The sequence below is a fragment of the Pleurodeles waltl genome, chromosome 2_1 (assembly GCF_031143425.1).
Source record: "Pleurodeles waltl isolate 20211129_DDA chromosome 2_1, aPleWal1.hap1.20221129, whole genome shotgun sequence".
NCBI lineage: Eukaryota > Metazoa > Chordata > Amphibia > Caudata > Salamandridae > Pleurodeles > Pleurodeles waltl.
Window position 1 is genome coordinate 688,109,489 of NC_090438.1, and position 22,501 is coordinate 688,131,989.

The 22,501-nt window shown below is 43.3% G+C and overlaps 1 protein-coding gene across 2 annotated transcripts in view; it reads left to right on the top strand.

The window, feature by feature from the left end:
• The window catches only part of DDC (dopa decarboxylase), a 505,341-nt gene that overhangs the window by 311,114 nt on the left and 171,726 nt on the right, over positions 1-22,501 (top strand). For both annotated transcript variants that reach the window (XM_069216857.1, XM_069216865.1), the window contains exon 5: positions 7,790-7,924. In XM_069216857.1, the coding sequence (XP_069072958.1) occupies positions 7,790-7,924 (135 nt within the window). The remainder of the gene's footprint in view (positions 1-7,789; positions 7,925-22,501) is intronic.

Below are 22,501 nucleotides of genomic sequence, written 5' to 3' on the forward strand. Positions count from 1 at the left end.
TTCCCAGTGTGGCTGTTGTATGGGCAGTCTCACTGGGAAATATCTACATGCTCATTTGGAGGAGCCTTTCAGCTATATGTCTTCCTTCCTCTACCTCTCTTACTAGTCTCATATTAAGACAGCCAGCAATACTGCATAATTTAGCTGATCCTCTTGGCCCAGTCCGTTCTGCATTTTAGCTGATCTGGAACTGTTAAGGTCGTTCCTCTACCATGTTCGTATGTGGGTGGAAATTGTCTTCCTTGTCAGAGTAGGTTGCTGTACCACACTCAGCTTCTGTCACTGTGCTTAGCGGCCTGTGGCCATCTGAGGTTGACCCCAATACTTTAGCAATTAGTAATGAGTAAACAACAAACTACAATGCCTGTACTGAAGCAAGTTGTTAAATTCTGCCATTAGGTCCTTTGCAAAAGTAGTATAACCTTTCCCTGGTCTTTGGAAGATTACATGTAATCAAGGTAAAGACCTGGAGACCTTATTTAGTTACGCCAAACTATGTTTAAAAAGCTGCCATTAGGGGTTTGCTGTGCCTTACCCTGATACAGATTATGGTTGCTGCTTGACCCGGACTCACACACCAGTCAACCAACAACCCAACTTCTTACACCAGTCTATTTGTCTCATACACCATCTGCCTGAAAATCACATAGCCCCCACTTATGATTACAGCTAATGTGTCATAATTGTAATCTACAACAAAGAAACTAGAGTAAATACATTGAAAGTTTTTTTCCTTGAGCACATGACTAATCTCAATAACTCCCAATGCCACTGGATTTACTGTTAACCTTGGGTTCAGGAGTAGCATACTATTCACTGTAATGCACTTCAATGCCACATCATAGGCAGTGAGCAGTATATAAATCCAATTACAATTACAATAAATCCTGCTGAGCTGTTCACATTCATGATGTACGTCTTTACTGGCTAGTAGGCTGTGAGGCACACACGATTATCAGTTACGACTTTGTACTTTTTAGACAACAGACTTTGGGCTAAAGAGTTTTTGATTTTGAAGGCAGATCATGCATAGCAATGATGCTTGCCTTATTTGCAATGGGGCCACTGTGAACATTTGGTAGCCTAGGGCAAATCCAATAGGAAACATTAGGGGAGGAAAGTATATCTTTTTGTGTATTCCTCATATTCTTTTGAACTGGGGGGGGCTGCTAAAACACCTCACAATGCATGTGCTCTGACTACTAAACATTAAAAGTAATTTGCTCATCACAATTAGAATAGGTGATTTTTAAGTTAGACCACCATAAAATGTGCACAACTACACAAGTGGCATAAAAGTAATATATTGCATGTGAGCATCAATGTAGCTTTGCATCATTTACATGGATTATTTTGAACAGTGGTATCAGTGGTACCCATGTGGCCTGAGGTAAAACAAAATGTCAGAAAAAAATCCTTGTGGCATTTAAAACCAGCCAAGAACCATAAGGATGCCTTACAGGAATGTAAACCTTTTGGCCAAAGGCATTCTTGCTTCTAGCAAGTTGGTATGACCTGCGTTACCATCAGCTGTGGCTCCTCCGCTAAGGTGGAGGCGTGTCCCCACTGCTTTTTGCAGTGAAGGAAAGGGAAAATTAAAATGATAATAATGCAACGTTATTATCATTTTCTTTTTCCTCCAGGGCACAGTCAGGGCAGGGTTGGTCTGGGCTGGGCTTCAATAGGGCTATATGCACTGAAGTGCGCATTACGCTTTGGGCGCCCGTGTCCGGCCGCCCAAACAGTCATACGCACTTTGCATTTCTCCACCTGGCTGTATTGAACAGCCGGGAGGAGAAATTGCATAGGGCTTACTCCCTGTCTGAGCACCGAAGAAGGGCACTCAGACCAATCCCAACGCTGCTGTCATGCTGTTAACAGCAGCTTCGTGAATGGAGGGGAGTCTAGAAGCCTGTGTGCTTCTGTGAGTCCGAGGAGGAAGTAGAGACAGAACTGTCTCTCCCAAAATTAAAGGTACTTTTATCCTATTTAATTTAATTTATTTTTTATATCCCCCACCCCTAAACCCCATTGACAAGAGGCCGCCACTGGCTACCATGCTCAGAGTATGGCTAGTTCTGTATTTTGCCAGTCAGGCTCAGTCAAATATTGAACTTTTTCACTCATTGTAATAAGGCTTTTTATCCAGCAATGTAACTATTTGCTAAAAGCAATACATAGGTGTCTTCCATGAATGCACTAGAACAAAATACGTTTTAAATAGGGATACAAGAGCAGTCTTGGCTAGTCTAAAGACCAAGAGGTGTGGGCAATGACCCCCAGAAACTCGTGATCACTGATTGGGAGGTTTGTGGCAAATTTAGCTTAGTAGCCTCTGCACCTAAGGATAACTGTTTGGCAGAGAAGTAAAAATTGCACTCATAGAGGCCTAAGGCCTGAAGCTGAATGGACATAGGAGTGTAGGGTGGCAATGTTATCTGGAAAGCCAAAATGACAGGTTAGAGAAAAGGGTATAATTCATTTATTAAAGTAACCATCCTTGCTGACTATGTGGGTTGTTAAGTGCCGGGAACCCTACACTAAAGGGTCACATTTCTCTCTGTGGTCTAAAAACTGGAAAATTATATATCTACATCTATATTCAAGATGATTTTGAAGTTAGACCCTCTTTTAAAATTACTCTGATAGGTAAAAACACAGGTGGGCTGTGGTAAAGTTAGACACAGGATACTTACTGCCTTATTTATGGTTTGTAAACAGGGTGCTCCTCCTCAAAAGTGGCTGAGCACCTTGTCCATCAAACTGTTGGTCCGTCTGCGTTGGGTGAACCTCTGCTAGCTCTGCTGGAGGAAAACTTTGGCAGACAGCCTGTCGGATATTGAGCAGTCGATCAATACATGTAAGATAATCTGCCTAATTAAGGTAGATATGTGGCATAACGGCCAGAGCTGCTGACTTTGGAGCTCGGGAACCATGTTCGAATGTCGGTGTGGGCTCAACATCCTATGATTCTGGGCAAATCACTTAATCTCCTTATGCCTACCAAAAATGAAGGTGTCCTTGTGTAACATAACTGGTGCTTATGTAAAGCTCTCAAGTACCTTTGGGTCGAGTTTGCTCTATATCAAAATGCAAGAAAAAAATATATTCCAACATCCTTGTTTCCTGTTATGGTCCACCAGAAAAAGCATGGTGGTCCCAATCACAAGAAAACAGACCCCCATACGTTAGGAGGCAACTCCCACCATGTTGGGGCCTTGTTTTTGAAAAACAAAAAACGTTGTTGAGTAGCCGTATACAACATGGCTGCCGCTCAGCAAAGCTGCAATGCCTTCAGAGGAACAGACCTGCTGTGTCACCTCTGAAGGCACAGAGATCTCTGTCAGAAAGGCAAGATCTTTCAAAATGGGGGGCAGTCATCTGTTATACCCTAGATGAGCCATTTAGTCACATCCTTATTGCTTAGGACGGAGGTGTACAAGGAAAAAGGGTATGCATTGTGTGTTTATGATTGTTCAGATTCTGGCCTTGAAAGGGAGTGGAAGTTTAGATCACACCACTTTACCCTTTCTTACTTCAGTGCATCTCCCCACACCCAGTTGAGAAGCTTTAGCTGGAGTATAGCAGTGCGTTCAAAACTGGACCCTGGAAAAGGCTGTCAACAGCTCTTGGAGGTGACCCACTAAAGATGCTCATCAAGTATGAGTACACTGATGCTGTGTTAATACTGTAGTGCAGAGTACACATCCCTGTTTCTGGTGCTCCTTTAGAGAATGGAATAACTAATCAGCTGTTTTCTGATGCAGCAATATACCACATCAAGCAGCATGCTCAACAGTAGGAAAGACAGATCTCAACTAAACTTAAGGTTCATGGGTGTGGTATCGTTTTTAATTAAACGAATAAGCAAGAATTCCTGAACTATTATATGGGTTATCAATGTTTGAAACTCTTTGTACACCACCTGGTGTCTACCTGGCCCATTCTCATCCTTGTGACCTGAGTCAATCAGAAATCAGAATACATATTTCAGTTACCATCGATTTTAGCCTTTAAAAAAAAACCTTAGATAAGTAATGAAGAAAGTTGGTTCTAGTTAAGTTGCATCCCACACACTTAGTAGCATCCTTATTGTTAGAAATGGGGTCTTTGGTTGGCAGTCAGGTTACTCCCTGCCCAAGCAAGGACCTCACTCTAGTCAGGGTAAGTCACATACAATCCAAATTATCCTGTGCACACCCTCTGGTAGCTTGACACTGAGCAGTCAGGCTTAACTTAGAAGGCAATGTGTAAAGTATTTGTGCAATAAATCATGCAATAACACAGTATAACACCATAAAAATACACCACACAGTGTTTAGAAAAATATAGAATATTTATCTGGTTAAATGCAGGTCAAAACGATCAAGATTCAATAAGTACACGTTGAAATATCACTTAGAAAATAATATAGTCTTTAGTTCTTAAAAAGCAACAAATGTCTCTTGAAAGCACAAAGTACCTGGTTTGTGTTCAAATTCTCAGCAAAGGGCTGCAGAGGAGGAGATACATGGATAACGGGGAGGTGTGCGTCGATTTTTCTGGCGCACACCGACAATGCATTGGTGTTTTGACACAGGGCAAATTTCAGCCGCGTCGATTTCAGGCGCGTAGACTGGGATCCTCTTCGGGTTGAGGGGTTTTTGGATGCCCAGGGAAGGATGCAGAGAAATCGTGGGTGTGCAGGACGAAGTCACAGGGGCTGCGTCAATCCGGTGGGTGATGCATGTAAAACGAATTTAGGAGTTTTACAATACTAAGACATATAGAACACACATGTTCATGTCCTGCCTTTTACCTACATAGCACCCTGCCCTTTGGTCTACCTAGTGCCTACCTTAAGGGTGCCTTATATGTAGACAAAGGATAGCTTAAGGCTTGACAATTACTTTTAAATGCCAAGTCGAAGTGGCAGTGAAACTGCACACACAGGTCCTGCAGTGGCAGGCCTGAGATGTGGTTAGGGGCTACTTATATGGGTGGCCCAACCAGTGCTGAAGCCCACTAGCAGCATTTCATTTATAGACCTTGGGCACATGTAGTGCACTTGATTAGGGACTTACAAGTACATTAAATAAACCAATTGGGTATGAGCCAATGTCACAATTTTTTAAGGGGAGAGCACATGTACTTTAGCACTGACTAGCAGCGGTAAAATGCTCAGAATCCTAAAGCCAGCAAAAAATGAGGTCAGAAAAAGAGAAGAAGGAAGGCAAAAAGTTTTGGGGTGACCCTGCAGAAAGGCCATTTCCAACACTTATTGTGCAAAGAAGTCGACCTATTAAGGAATGCACGGTGTGTGCATGACGTTTGATGTAGGGCTTGGTAATAGAAGGGAGGTTTGGACACTGGCAGTTCGCCCTGTCCCAGAACAATGTTTATGTTTTCAAAACACTTTCTCTACCTTTAGACATGTTTGAGGCTGTAAAAATGTGTTTCAGTTCAGATTCATCCGGGAATGCACTTATCTGGTTTCTCCCAACTCTTTTTAGAGAGTCCACAAAACTCTCTAAGTATGTGTGTTCATGTCCACTGTATTCTGTCGAATTTCCCCCCAGAAAATCTGTGGGTTTTCGGTTAGGGTAGGTGTAAAAGAGTAAATGCACCTCAATATGTTTTTTTGATAAATGCTGTCGTCAGGTGGTTTTAAACTATAACTTCTAAACAAATGCTGTAGAGGGTTATAGAGGACATAGGGGATGTGTATTTACCGGATTTAATTTGTGAGAAATAACTTCTGTAATGCATTAGTGGGTATTAAAGGGAATATGTAGAATATGTACATATTACATCTGATGTGCATGGTCAACAAGAAGTTTCCAAATTCGAACAAGTTTGTGGGTGTCTCCAATTTGGGGAAAAAAAACCTCATATTTCGATTTCAGTATATTTAAAATTGATTCACAAAGAAAAGAGCAAAGGTATGTGTTACAGATTTAAGTCTATAAAAAATCCCAAGGATATGCACCTATACTTATGAAAAGTGTAGATTTTTATCCATGTCCCTAACCCTAAATCACAATTTTCTGCAGGTAAGGCTAAAGGACCACGAATTTTTAACCTTTTTCTCAACCCACAAAACGTACCTCCTTAGTACCAGAGGCTGCTCCCCATAGAACACACTCACCCTTTACTCTAACCTCCATATATCGCACCCCCTGCAGTGCAGGAACAATGAACTAAGAGGAAGCGAATAGCTGCTGGCTAGTATCCTGTGGCATTGAGGCCCTCATTATGACCCTGGCTGTCTGAAGACCGCCAGGGATACAGTGGTGGTATCACCACTGACGGGCCGGCAGTGAAGACCGCCACATTATGAGGGTGGCGGGTTGGCCTCTGCCAACCCGACACACCCTCCCCTGTACCGCCAGGGCAGTTGGACAGCCGGGCCGGAGATTAGAATCTCCGACCCGGTGGTCCACTGAAGACTGCCGGTGGTATCACAAGTCGGCTTTCCACCAGGGTTTCTGCGGTGGTACCACCGTCACCAAAACCCTGGCGAAAAGACGACTGGAGACAGGAAATGTATTTCCTGTCACTGGCATATGACTCCCGCAACCCCCGTGCAATCCCAATACCCCTCCAACCCCCCCTTCGATACCAGAACCCACAACCCCCCTTCCAAAACAGCAAACACTCCCCCAGCCCCCTTCCAGAACAGCACCCCGTGCCCCCACACCCATTGCTGTAAAGCAACCCCCTCTGCCACCGCTCCTTCCAGTACAGCACCCCCGCACACACGTACACACACACAGCCCCACCCGCACCCCGCATACATGTATTCACTCACATGCATCCATACACACATTCACTCACAGATCCATACTTGCATTCACTGATACGCAGCCATACACGCATTCACTCACATGCATCCATACATGCATTCAAACACCCATACACACACTCATTCAAACACCCATACACACACGCATACACACATGCATACACACTTACATTCACACACGCAGACAACACCCACTCACACACAACACCTCTCACCCTCCTCCCCTGTCGGGCGATCGACTTACCTTGTACGGCGAGGAGGTCGTACGGCAGGGAACAGGAACAGGCGCTTCCACCGCCAGCAGCGCCCCGCCATCAGGACAACGGCAGGCTGTATTACAGGTCATAATACAGCTGGTGGAGTCCTTTTGGCGGGGCCAGGCCAGTGGTGGAACCGTCCCTGTGCCTCAGACCACCAGCACGACTACTATAGAATGTCTGCCCAAATTGTGTTGGAACTCCTTCAGTACTTGTAATTTGGTAGTCAGAAGACCGCCAGAAGTGGTGGTCTTCTGCTGCCCGTGGCTTTGGCAGACATCTGAAAAGACAGCTGAAGTTATAATGAGGACCTAGGTGCTACTTTCATAGCATAAAAAGCATTGTCTGGCTAATTTTGGATGTGAGGGTGCATTTTGCACAAGAAAATAGCGCTAAATGCTGGATTACGCATCTCACACAATTACGCCTAATTATGACTAATTTGTGGTAATCACGCTAGGGAGATTTGCGCCAGTTATGCCCACCCCTAGGTAAAACAGTCCTCAACTGACACTAGGACGTCAGTAATCAGCAGTGAATATTGTGCAGTGGCTTATGAGGAATGAGGTAATTGTCTGATGTAAGTGGTTTCTGATTACTACATTTATAAGTGCAAAACGTAAGTGAGATAAATATTCAGAAACAGGGTGGCAGGTGATAAATGAAAACCATTGTCTGTAAAATTTCGATGCAGATTTTCTGCGCTCCTCATATTTGTTATAACATATTCTGTTATTATTCATTTCAGGGCACTGCTAGTGAGGCGTCCTTAATGGTGCTGCTTGCTGCCAGAACAAAAGTGTTACAACAATTACAGCTTAAACACCCTGAACTGTCGAAAGCCGAAATCATGGACAAGCTTGTGGGATATTCTTCAGACCAGGCGAGTGAATACAATATTGACGTCTACCTCATGCCTTTCGTCACTGGTCTTCCTCTGTATTTCTGTCAATAATTGCCCATTATCATGTGTTACACTTACAGCTCATTCCGTTTTTATGAGCCAACAGTGCTTTGCGTGGTGGAGATTTCAGCTTATCTGTTTAAGTGGAAAAAAAAAGTCCCAGAATATAAAATGCCCTTCACTAAAAGACAATAATAACTGGAGGTGTCATTCATGTAATTGGGCTGCTTGAGGGAATTTCTTAGAAGATTCAGTGCTCAATTTGCCAGGGCACTTGTGAGGACGCCATTGCAGCATGGACCACCCATTACCCTTGTTAGCGCTGCCAAGGAGAGTACCAACCTAGTCCCGGCCCCCAAAGCTATAAGAATGGCTTGGTCGGCAGGTATTAGTCATTTCTAATGCATATTGAATTAATAAACAACTGTTGTTGTGCTCATCTCTTAATCTGACCTATGCCACCACGTGGCAGACTGTCATAAGTCAGTGTTGACAATTAAGTGCTGGGGCCAGCAGTGGAAACCATTGACTCAATTTAAGCACTGAGTAGATTGCATGTTTGCTATTGAAATGATAAATGCTGCATAATGGCATAGTCGGCCCAATGAACATCTAAAACAGGACACAGCTCAGAACTAAATATATTAACGTTATGACACCTTTCTTCACAGTGCCATCTTGTGATGCCCTTGCAACTTGAGAATTGGTTGCCAAATACATCAGGGACAAAGTATCCCCTAATACACACAATAAGAACATCAGAATGCGTTCTGCTTGTGGCAGACTGAATACTGTGATTTAATATTGCACTGTGTGTGTATCCATCAAACAACAACACAAGTTTGTGAACAGTGAGGTGGCCGTGTTGAAGGCAGACCGAGACTGCTAATAAGACAGCAGCAATATTTGGGTAAATCATGTGTCTTAACTCAACATAGATGGCTTAGCGACCGGGTCCACTGGCCGTGCAAAAATGACAGGCTGCTTCGGAGATCAAGAACTGTGTTTTGCTCGTGTCTTTATTGTCACCTATGGACATAATTACCAGGTTGACACCCAGTGGCAATAAATGTGATTGGAGCAAACTATTCCTTTTCTTTTTGACCATCCACTGTTCTGTTGATATGCCCTGCTATCTATAAACAAAGAAGTAGCTTTACAAAAGCATTAAAGAGTAAGTTGAAGTAGTACTAGAGGAGTACTCTTTTATTAAATTTATATGCCTTTTTGTATCAGCGCCGAATCGTCCAACTCACTACTAGTAAAGGTTCAAAGAGGGCACATTCTTTCAATTTGTACAGGATAATTCCTATGTTATTCCCATTTTTGTCCCATTTAGATGTTTTGAGTACACTTTACAAATGCTTGTAAGAGTATTACAGACTCTTACATGCCTTTGCGAATAGTCCCCGAGATGTCCAACTCCTTCTTAGTAAATGTGCAAAAAAGTGCCAGGGATTCAGTCTGTACTAACCGTATATGACTGTTCCAATTTGTTCTAATTTTAGATGTTTTGGGGCCTATTGACAAAGGAAGGCAAGAATCCTAAAGGAGTACATACTTTTATATGTTTTTTTCTGAATTGGCCCCATAGTGTCAGAATTTCCCAACAGCAGCAGAGCTCCCTCATGCCACACTATGAGAGAGTGACTAGCAATTACATAGATGGCAATTCGGTTAGATCTGAATAACGACTGACACGAGGCTCACAAATTCTCATTCAATCAGCAAGGGTGTTGAGAGAATTGGGGCCTTCTTTAGAGATTGGAGTGAGTGGAAGTCCTCCAGTTTCTGGAGGAAACTCCTGCGCACAACAGAACACGGTGAGTGAATGTCCTTCACCAAAGAGATATTAATGTGGAGAATAATTCAGCCAGTGGATTCTTCGCATATTTAGAGAAATGGGAGGGTTTTCAGTTCTATTCAGACTTTAAAACGAGGCCTCTAGCTCTGTCTAGTTCCAAGAATCAAACTATTAATTTAGTCGTTTTGAAATTAAAAAAGACCTATGATTTATAAATGTACATAAATAAGTTTACCAAAAATATCTTATATTTTGAATGTTCACATATTTTAAATGAAATTTATATATTTAGATAGTTATGTGACGTAAAAAAAAAGCCGAAGTGTTGTAAATATTTTATTGCTAAACTCTAGGAAATCTGGCAATTAGTTATGAATACAAAGCAAGCCAGGTAGTGGTGGCAAGTAAGATGCACTTTCCAAATGTGGAGACAGTATGAATGTGGCATTTTAGATAGAAAACGGTAGGTGCAATGCAATTGGGTACACTCCACTACCCTAAAGCGTATTTTGGTGTTCAGAACAAACACTTCAACAAAGTTAATAACAGACACCGCCGCACTCAGAAAGTCCATGTATAAATCAGTCTTTCAGTTGATACTAGCTGCGAAAGGATCCTTTATTAGAAGGCATCAGCATAGGTCCATCGAGTGATCAACGTTCCTTAACCACAGCCATCGTACTCAGTTGGATGAACATCTTTGCATAATCAAGCCTGCACGTGTTTCATCATAACAAGTGACTTTTTCAAGGCTCAAACCAAAGGCGCGGTCCGGAAAGTACCAAATATATGTAGAAAGCAGATAGAATATGCTTCAGAAATATGGTTATGAGTAACTCTTTCATGGTAGTCACCAGGAAGAAAATTGGCAGTTATGTGAGACCATGATAGATTATCATGGTCTTCCATAACTGCCACTTTTCTTCCTTGTGACTTTCTGAGTGCGGCAGTGTCTGTTATTAAATTAGTTATAAATAGCAGTGTTGATTTTACTTTCATTATGGCACTGTTGTATGGTAAATACTTGTTTTCAATATAGTTTTATTAGCTTTCGCAAGAAGATGTAGGACCTTTCATGTTATGCATTTAGTCCCTTCTTTCTGTCTACACACATTTGAATACAAGTGACTGTCAATGGATGCCAGGTGATGCAATTGTAAGTGGATCAGGTGGCCGTAATTGTCAGACATGTGTTGAACATTGAGGTTCTAGAAAACAACAGGTGAAGAAGAAGCATAAGGGGAATGTGAAACATGAAGGAGGCGACTGCCCATGTGTCAGAAACAAGCATTGGCTGCTACTACCCATTAGCTACTCACGTTTGTGAACAGCTTCTGAACATGTCTTTTCCAATTTGGATGAAATGCACTATCTACAAACACACAGACAATTTTGCTACATATTCATGCAAATCTTTTGCTACAAAATCATGCAATCCTTTAATGTATCTCACCACAATACTCACACAACTATGTTTAGATATTTTAACTACTTTCCAAACAACGTCTAAGTATAAATGCTGTTTTAACTATATCAGTTAAAAATAAAAACAATAAAACCGTGTAAAAAGGTTGTGCTTTTGTTATAACAATGGCACGATGCACCAACCCATGTTGCCTTCTTCTATATTAAGGTCTTCACACGCAAGTCTCTACATACATATAATAAAGCGTGAGCTGTTGGCTTTGTTAATGCTAGATTTCATTGTAGTGCCAGGGTTTTAAATTGAGGGTCACCGCTGCTACAAGATCACAGGCAGCATGTAGCCCTTCTGTGAAGTAAGGCCTGGATTCAGTCGGATATGAACGCCTGGCAGATGTGAAGTTTGTTCTCCTTATGCTGTGTTGCAAACGCACGTCTTTAAGAATCAGACCTAATGTGTCTTGCACCTTTACTTGCACCAGCTTGAGGTTTTAAAACGATTTTTCATTAATGTGCACAATGACAGCCCGTCCCTTAGCAAATAAGGGCTGTGCCGCCATCACAGCAGATTCCGCAAACAGGCCGTTGTTTGTGCATTTGTGCATGGAAAATGCACACGTGTGCTTAACTGCCTGTACAAGCACACCTTGTACCTGCACGGCTACATGTGCCTACGTAGGGCATGTTCTGCTAATCTGAATTTTAGCTATCGCAAGTTTCTTTTGCGGAGACAGAAACGCTTTCTGCCCCATTTGTGTTTTATTTAGCACTGAATTACCTCTTGGCATTTCCTCTCTGAAAAAGTAGGCTGCATTAGAAAAGATCCAAATGAATGTTCTTGTTTTTTTCTGAATTAGCAGGAGTTTAATAAAAGAGAATGGCATGCTGTGCATAATATACATATACACATCCTGTGCTCTAAATCCTCATATGATGAAAATAAACATGTTTACCAGGATACACACTACCACAGCGTATCACATACATGAATATTAAATGCAGTATTTTATAAAAGTAGTTGGCTGTGCCCCAACAGCGCAATTGAAAGGTACTTTCAACTGGCCCATTTTCGTGAAATAAAATCTAATTTTTTATCTTCACATATTTAGATATGCTAATCCCATGAAAGGAAGCATTTGCATCAAAAAGGCAAAATAACATTTTGTTCTTGAAATGTCAACACATAAAGCAAGTCCTTTCCGTCCCCCGGTGCGGGTGTAATAGGACCTCTCCATAAATGGAATTAATGCTCTGCTTAGATTTGTTTCTCAGTGAAGGCATTAAGATCAGTCGCAGCCTAATCTAAGTGTCTTCCAAATGCGCACTGGTGGGGGGATGGCTATTGGAGCTTCGCCAGTGCAAACAAATGTTCCTCATTATTTACCGTAATCTTAGTCCGAGCGCCCTTGTATTAGTCATTGCTTGTGATGTGACCACCGCCAGATGGGAAAAAGAAACCTGGAAAATGCTGTGAAAACAAGCCACGCCCATTTCCCCTAGGGGCCATAAAGCACTGGGCTTACACGTCACCCTCCTGTCACATCAAGCTCTACACACAATGGAGAAGGGAGGGATGGGAGAGTCGGTAATGACCGGCAGAGAACTCCAGGACTACGAATAATGTAGATTAGTAGAATGTAATCAGGAACATTAACTCTTAAATCTCATGACAGTTATTACATGTAAGGAGTGCCAAAGGCTCATATGGCTATGTTATGAAACGAAATATAATACACAATCAGCAATGAGACTAAAGCAAAACCCAATGATTTAATGCAGTCAATGGAAAATCAATAACAACAATTATGACAGAACTCAAGACTCTCATACCAAAAGTCTTTCATCATACTCAATTGCTTGGAGTCTGTATGCAGAACGAAAGTATTTGGATCAGCCAAGGTCATCACTCTGCAAATCTTCCAAAGGCACACTGTTCACATCTTCCCAACATGCTCCCAGTCCCCGAGAATATCTCACTGGATCCCTTTAGGAAGCGGACAATAGGCAATAGAATAGACCGAAACAAAGGTAGATCAATGTACCTACTGATCTTGGTAGAGGAAGCATCTCTCCCCGACGCGCAGAACGAAAAGAGACAAATGGTCAGATGTCCCAAGGAAACAAATCCTCTACGAATAGACAAGAAGCACACATAAAGTGTCTCAGGTGCAAACTTTCTTCTTTCGAAGAAGATGGAGAAGTAAAAAACTGACAACCTATTCTTTATAGAGAGGCTGATCAAGGAGCTGTGACTGATTAAGATTATGCATTTTATTTATGTTTTATTAGTAAATGAATTATGATGGCTTTTTTACATGATGATTGTCTGGAATTGTGTACCTGATTATTCAATAAAAATTTAACTTATTCTGGACATCTCTTTTAAGACTGAACTTTTGGAAGAGCATTGGAGGAAGGTCTCAAGATTACTTTATCTTCCAAAATTGATAAAATGGATCTCGAAACACTGAAGCTCCTAATTCACCAGTTCTCTTGACAAAATTAATTGCTACTAAATAACCTATTTTAATTGTCATAAATATTACATCAGATAACTCAGGAAGCTCAAAAGGATGACCTTGTAGAGCCTGCAACACCAATAGCAAATCCCAAGGAAGAGTCAAAACCTGAATTTGTATGTAAAAATACATCTACCACTCAGCTAGAGTCTCCCAAGGGTCCCTACATACCCTAAAATAAGACCACTGGAACATAAGGGGAAATATGGAAATCCTTTTTCCCCAAATTGGCAGAAAAGAAGAAAATTCACACTGCAAAGCAGAGACAGATTGAGCATCACACAACTTCAAAAAGGTCTTCCAATGCCTAAAATCAACTTTCAAAGTTGAGGTATCGAAGAATTGTGAATGGCTTCGTCTGCTGGGCATTTTCCTTACAACCTTTCCCATTCAATTTCCAAACAGAGATCATGAAGTTGGTCCTAAAGTGGATGCAAGGTTTCCTTCAAAGAAAAGATATCCAACTGAAGATGCCATGGGGAAAGAGAGCTATGGATCTCAAAAGAGGAAACCACAACTTCTGGGTCCAAAAGGGGCCCACTACAATTACATCCTAAGACCCTTTGCTGATTTTCTCTAAAAACTTGGGAATTAATGGAAGTGGAGGAAATGAGATAACCCTGATTGTCTGTTCAGGATGAAAGTAGGTCAAGAAAGGGTGTTCTGAACCTTCAGCAAATCTCCTGGAACACTAAAGGAAACAGAGACATCTATTGAGATGGTGAAAAACATTGGCTAAACTGATATGCCTTGATATTGTTTTATGGAGACTGACTTCAGGGACAGAATGAGCATCTCTGTCCAAGAACAAACATGCAAGAAATCATTCTCAATTACTTGGTTCTTGTTTCTCCTTGACATTTCACATACAGCACTGCCACCATAATGTCTGGTTGAATCAGAAAATTTTTACTTGAATTAGAGATAAAAATCTTTGCCACTGCTATCAGTTTTCTCCAATGTTGACTTTTCACCAAAGACCATCAACCTTGAACTAAAATGGTCAGAGTGGTTACACATCCAAAAGAACTTGTGTCTGCTGGAATGACTCATGGATTCCCTGGATGAAGCGGAAGACCCTTTTTTAGATTCAACCGGTCTACCCAACATTGCACTCCCAGCTTAATTTGTTTTGACACAGACACCTGCCTCTCAAACTCCTGGGATATCAGACACCAATGTGCATGAAGAGGAAACAAGATGAGATATAGGCTGTGAGAGGACAGTTATGACTACCTGGTCCACCCTGCCTTTTTGTTTTTGGATCACTTGGTTTTGATCTTCTTCGGAGAGGGAGCCTCATAGCTTGGGAGTCAACAACAGTAAACTCATGGTAAAATGGACTACATGTGTTTACCGCCGGTGCCCATTGTTAAGCAAAGGCTGCTGTGGTGCAGCAAGGGTAGGAGGCCCAGGGCTGGTTACATGTGATAACGTGCACACACGTGTGTGGCCGTGTGAGGGCTGCACGGCAGGATTCCTATTGTGGACCGTCCAAGAACTGCACCTAGGAAGCTTGGTGCAGAAGAGACTATGCAGAGTGGGTGGTGACCTGGAGTAGGCTTTATGAGATAGGGGTACACATATGAGGGATTTTGTGTGCTTATTGTCTTCATTATAGCGACACTCCATTATATGTCATGGGGAAAGGCTGACCTAGGGTGCAACTCCAGTTCCCTAGGGTCCACAGACTCCAGAGTCGCACCAATGTACACTGTAACCTGTATGAAAAGAAAATGCAGTAGGTTACAAAAGCACACCTGTACAGCTGATGGGTCATCCAGGAATGTCACCTTTCTCTGAGTCAGCTCAGGATCAGGGCCACTTACTGCTCTGTCCATCTGCAGGATCAGGGCCTTGCATCCATCAGCCAGCTGTCATTCCATGCAGGGATCCGGGCTTGCTCCAGGCCCTTCACCGAGGAAGGGCTCCTTGGAGGAATTGCTGGGAGAGGCCCTGGAAGGAATGTCAGGGAGGAGCACATGTGGCAACTGACTCCTGGACAATGCCATTTTGAGCTATCCCAGAAGACTGTGCAGGAAGGTTGGGACCATGTGGAGAAGTGATGTGGCACATCAGGATAGGCCAGAGGTGCAGCCCTGCTGGACACTTCCACCCCCACTTAAAAGGTCTTGCACAGAGGAGAGAGCACTCTCTTGGCTGTGCTTCTCTGCAGAACACTGGGACTGAAGACAAGAGTCATGGACAACTGGAAAGAAGAACCCCCTGACTGCCTGGGGCAAGGATTCTGCCACTGAATGACTCCAAACACAGTGTAGCACATCCCAGGATCAGGTAAGCTGCTCTCCTTACTCCCCCTGAGGACCAGTTGGGGGAAAGACTGGGCTCTGGCACAAGGAGAGCGCGCTGTCCAGAAGAAAGGAAGGTATCCAACTGAAAGGCTGGTGCAGAGAGTCAGTGAGACTAGCTCCCCACCAAGTTAGGAACCTTCTATGCCAAGTGGCAAGGGCTCACCACCAGGACCGAAATGAGCTGGAGATCATCTGAAATGGAACCCAGGGCCCAAGATATGCCCTGGAGAAGTTGTGGCGACCTCTGACCTTCGGCAGCTCCAGCGACAAAGCTTGTGGGGCTCCGCTGCCATTTCCATTGAGGCCCCCGGAGTGGGCCTGAGCACGGGGCCTCCCCCAAAAATTAGATGAGTGTGGGAGAGTGCTGTCACATTCCGTGTCTTACAAGGAAAGGGGCCCCCTACCCCATCCCTGGCTCCGAGGGGACCTGTCAGCTGAGGAGCAAGGGGGCGCTGTTGCGCACCCCTGTCACCAGTGTGAAGGGGCTCCGGACCCTATCCTAGGACCCTCTGCAGCTGAAGACAAGTCAGGGAGTGCCCTTGCGCTCCTGATGAAGTTGTAGGTGCGGTAGGAGCCCAAAGCCAAGCTGGGGAGCGCTGTCACGCTCCAAGTGAAGATGCTGTCCGAGGAGCCCAGGGTCCCATTCCTGAGCCCCGTGGCCGAAAATTGTTGGGGGGAAATGCGATAAGGCCAGGGCAGCTGGCTGCAAATCTTCCCTGCCTGCAGGAGTGGGTAGACAGAAGAGGAGGCGGGGGAGCACCTGCATGCCTCCCCCACATGGCTGCCTCCACCAGGTCTGCCCACTGGAGCGGACGGACAGCAGTCAATTCAGAAATGTCGGCCTGCAGGACTGGGTAGACCACAGCAGACTGCCGGCTCCTGCAGCAGCACTGGGGTTGGGCTCCCTGCGACACTCCCCCACAAAGCATACCTTGTGTGGGTGGTGTCTGGCTGGGGCCGGACACTCCTGAAGCAGGGGCATCCACGAAGAGGCAAGCAAAGCAGCTCTCTCGGGTGCAGCAGGAAAGTCACTAATTAAATATGCAGGAACTCCCGCAAGGCGTGCCACATAAAGCCATGCTGGGCCTGACCCATGGTGTTAGTCTAAAACTGCTAATTTTAGGCGTGTGGTGGCTCCAGGAGGATGGGGTCAACACCAAAGTACTGCAAATGGAACCCAACCTCAGTTTCAGGGGACTTAGAAATGCTAACTCCTCAAGGGTTCCAAAGTGTTTTCAAGCCTAGCCCCAACTGGAACCTTTTTTCAAGGTGGTGGAACTGTGCCAACTAGGGGTAAAGATCATGGCTGCAGCCCTTGTGGCCTGAATGGTGATAAACACTGGTTTTTATATGGTGAACATCCACTAGATGTGAAAGTCCGTAATTACAGGTGTTTTTACAGAACTGGAGCCCATTAGAGACTAAAGTTAAAGTGCAGCACTTTGTGCTGAATGTGCTTAAAAATGTATAGATGCAGCATTGTGGCCAATGAGGTGGCCAGTGTATGGCCTTGTGAAAAGGCACCCTCTAAGGATGAAAGATGGTATTACGCAATATTTAACAACTAAGTGTCGTCCTTTAGGGACTGTGCCAACTGTGCATCATATTTATGTTGAATGCTTCAATGTGGAATAGGCTGAACCACAGGGTGTGGTTAGACTGCGTAGATCATGCTGAGAGTAATTGTAACAGCACAAATCATTCCAACATGCCTATACATGTTTCTTGTTGATACTTACTTGAGTAATGAGACTGAGAGCCACTAGTGATCAAAGTAGATGTACGTTACTGCCAGTATTAGGTGCTCTCTCTCCAAGTTACAGTCAAACATGGCATTGGAATACAAGCAAATCGTTTGGCTTGTGGGTTGCTGGTTTATATCTCCCGTTTGGGAGAGATAAACATGATTACGCAATGTCATCCAAAAGTAATTCCATCAGCTTGAGTATATTTGTAAATTGTTGCAGAGTATTGGGTAGTGTGTGTGTGGGTAATACATGTACTTTTACTTTACCAAAGGAAAAAGCACAGACTGGACAATCATCTACTGAGTGTTATCCTTGTGTGCTTGTGATTGGTGATTACTAGCCCACACCTCCTCTCTTGAGTAAACCTTGTACTGCTCTGCAACACTACCCTAGGAGAGTCAAGCGCTACAACGGGGTGTTTGGCTCCTAGTGATGGCTGAGTACAGACCTACTACTTATGCAGACCACACAAATAATGACCCATTCTCCAACATAGGTGAAGCCAGGCGCAGGAACCATAAAGATGCAAGATGCTGGGGCATATGAGAACTGGAAAAGCATGTTACTGACTGTTGAGTTGTTTCATCCGTCTGTTTGCTGGAGCTCATCCTAATGAAAATCTGTACCTTTGATGGAACTGACTGACATTGCTGCTTATTGGGAAGCAACCTGTGTTGTTCCAGACACTCCTTGACTGTTTGCAGCCCATTTAAAGCTCTGGATTCTGATGAAGCATGTAGAAGCCAGCTGTTGAGGTATGGGAACACATTCCAATATTGAAGATGAAGAAGGGTAAGTAGTGGAGCCACTATCTTTGTGAAGGCATGAGATGCCGACTTCAGGACCTATGGAAGGAATCAAAATTGAGGTGGTCTGACAAAATATAATGTAAAGAATGTTGTGAAAAACAAATATTGTATTTTAAATATTGTGATTTCAAATTCCACTGATGTGGCTAAGTGGAGTGAGAATAATAAGTCTGAGCCCCCCTGAAAGTCAGTGCAGTTAACTGTTTAGTGGGAATATTAAATTTGAATCCCTCAAATTCCAATACTTTCCTCAATGTGGTTATGTTTGGAGTGGGAATTACTATTATCAGTACTGAATCCACTCATGATTCGAATATAACTACTCTATTACCATTCGGAAGTCCCCTGACACTTTAGATACCAGAAACATAATCAAAGAAAACCTAATCCCCCCCCTCTCTTTTTCTGGAACTGGAATTACTGAAATCTTCATTTGAAGTTTGTGGATGGCCTTCAAAAAGGCAGGTTTCTTTGGAATCCTGGTACATTCTGTTGGCTCCATGCCTGAATCAGAAGAGGTACATACAAAGTCTGTGAAATAATCTTTCCAAATCAACTGTAGCACTCGTGAGCTTGAAGTACAACTCTCATTTCGTGGGACTTTATTGGTTCTGCCTCTAGAATAGTCCTGATGCTTTTGGCATAGTCAGTTTTGTGAGAGAGACAGGCTTTTGTTTCTGCTGTGCTTTACCAGCAGTGTCAGATTAACCCTGTGAAGGCCTTAGACAGTCCAAATTTCGGGGCCCCTCCAGCAAATTATCTCCTAATACATTTTTAATTTTACCAACCGACAATTTTACTACACAAAACTAAACGTTACACGTACGTAGTTTGCACCAATATTTTTTTACAAACTGACAGCTAACAGGAGATGAGCTTTTCAGAGACAAATTGTTATGTGAATCTGATGTTTACAGTTTATGTACTTTAAGTTGCTAATGGGTGCATTACATTAATACAGCATTTTCTCTATAGAGTTATGTAAAGGTTTTGTTTCCTTGAGTTGATTCATTTTTCTATCTTTTGGAAACAATTAAAACAAGTTTGATTGCAATTTATTTTCAAGATCAAATCAATATTATTTTGATCTGTTATCACAGGCCCCTAATGGGCCTATAGGCTGGTGCCTACTTTGCCTATTTAGTAATCTGGCACTATTTGTCAGAGTAATCTTTCCATGTTTATGAAACTGAGAAGTTTACTGCTGCTTTCTTGGTGGTTGTCTAGAGCAAGATTTCCTTCAAGAACTCATGCCATGGATTGATATTATTGTTGATACCTCAAGTAATCACAGTGCTTATTAGCTTTTAACAATGGATGGAGTCTTTTCTTGAGAACTAGGCCAAAGGGTTTGACCCCTTGAAAAGACATATGAAGACCTTCATTCTGGGAAGAAATCACTCAACAACAAGTTACTCTTAGCTGACACAATTCCCTTTCAGGCAAAGTTTATGCCATTACAACATAAAAGGACAGGTCAGGCAAAACTTCTGCCTGTCTCTCCATCCCCTCCGGGAGAGCTGAACATTCATTTTCTTTCTCAATGGCTTTAAACAGACTTTTAAAATACTAGAATCGAGGTTGAACTGTAGAAGCACCATAATTCTAGCTCTAGGTGATAAACGATGTCTGAATATGCTTTCTTTAATGTGGAACCTTTAATGATGACATTATCAGCCATGAATATCTTTCCCACCAGATATACAACCAGGGAGTTGACAAGCATAGAGTATGGTAACGTCTTTTGCATCTACTCCATAGGATACAGTGTGACATAAACCTGAGAAGACAGATATTATCAAGGTCCTTCCATTTTTTTCAAATTACCTCTATAAAGGGGATCACTAGGCAAGACTATTTGCATGGATTTAAAAAAAAATGTTTTACAAGTGTCTGAAGAGATTCCCATAAACTCTTCTGTAGAGAACCCCCTATTTTGGCATGTATGAGTAAGCATAATGGCAAGCATATGTACTCCAGTGTGTTTGCCTGTCTGTATGTCTAACTGCTCCCATGCATCACTTTCAGAAACCAATTAGTCTGAAAAAGAAAAAAGCCTCTGGAGAGGTACTTTCCTAAGCAGTCTTTCTGAGATTTTCAGGCTCATTACAACATTGGCAGTCCCACCACGGGACAGCCAATGCCACCATCATACCGGTGGTGTCCCATCCAGTTGTATTACAGTGTACCCGCCGGACTGACTGGCGGGAACATTGTACTATGACATTCCCACCAGTCAGCCCTTGGAACAATGCTACAGTACCCTTGGTGCTGGGCAGGGAGGCCCCTGCACTGCCCATGCAATTTGCCATGTAGTGCCCCCCTTGTGGCCCCTGGCACTGGCTTTCTGTCAGCCTTTCCATGGCGGGGTGACCACCATGGAAAGGCTGGTGGAAAGCTCAGTTGTAATCAGCACGGCGGTGCTGAGTTCAGTGCCGCTGTGGATGAACACAGTTCAGGCTGCCCTCCACCTGTCAGGAACCACGTTCCTGGCAGTGATGGTGGTCCCCAGGTGGTCTGACTGCCAAGGTTGTAATGTGGCGGTTGGCCTGCCTGGATTGCAGAGGTCTGACTGTCACTGCGAGTCTGGTGGTCCAAGAACCTTACCTTCTCCTTTATAGCCTTCATTTTTTTGTTAGGAGGAGGATCTAGAGGAGGAGGAAGAGAAGCAGGAGGAATCCAAATCATAGTCCTTCCTTAAATTCTTCCCCGTCCTGCTCAAAGAAAATTGCAATCTAGCTTAAGAGAGAAGCTACTAAAGTTCACTAAACAACAAGCTTGGCAGATTTAGAAGCACCAAAATCCAAATGTTCTTGATAGCAGGACACAACACACTTACTTGCTGCTCCGTTTGCTTAAATAAACAAAGGAAGAACATCAGGAAGAAAAATTGACCATACCTAGATAGAACTGCACGTGCGCTTACCACAACGTTCCAATAAATTTAACATGACACCCATTAAAGCTCTGCAAGCCTTCCTTACTGTCAGCCAAGTCCCAGCCCAAAGCCTGGATGGTCCTTCTCATGTTAGTCTTCAGTCTCTTCATGAATTCCTGGCCCCCTCCCTTGTCCAAAGCCCAACAGCATGCAGTTATTCAAGAGGGAAACTAGAGAAGCCAGGGAGGTTTCCCACAGTTATCCTAGTGTCCCTGTCTCAGAGCAAGAAACAACAAAACAAGAATACGCTGAGTAAGCAAAGCCGTTTACTGTGCCTGTGGGGAAAAGGGCTGGGCTTGTCTTTGCAACATTTTCCTTGACTGTTTTTCCTGTGTGGAGGTGGTTGCCTCACAAAGATCAAGGGTGCTGGGACGAGAAGGCAGGGCTAGCTGTAAAGAGAATATTGCCAGACACCAAGTTTGCATACTTTTTATTCCATTTCATATATTTTTATTCTCCCATTGTACACTTTCTTTCTTTCTCTATTGTCGTAGCACAAAACTGGCCCAAGGCAATCCGAGGTCTTTGCTTGAGCACCAGTTACATTACACAAAGTCAGATTACTTTTGTAGCCATGAGGAGAATGAGTGATTTGCCCAGAATCACAGGATGTTGAGTTGAGGCCTCGACTCGAAGCTGGTTTCCAGTTTACAAAGTCGGCAGCTCTGGCCATAATGCCACCTCCTCTTTCATGTTCATGTTCTTTTTCATCGCTGCTTTTTCCCCTCTGTAACTCTTTTCAAATATTTTTTCTTCCTCTTTCTTTTGCATGGATGATGATCAAAAATAAGTCCCCAGTCCCAAAAGTGAGTTTGTTTGCCCACCAACTCCACCCCTGAACAAATTAGGCACTACTTCTGTATCGAAAAATCCTCACTTATGTACCTGCACCAGTGCTTAATTTGTGCTTGTTGTTTCCGGTGCAGAGCACCGGTACTTATTTTTGAGGGCCGGCGCTTAGTTTTCTGCACCAGGCATTTACTGCGAGCAAAAGACACATATGG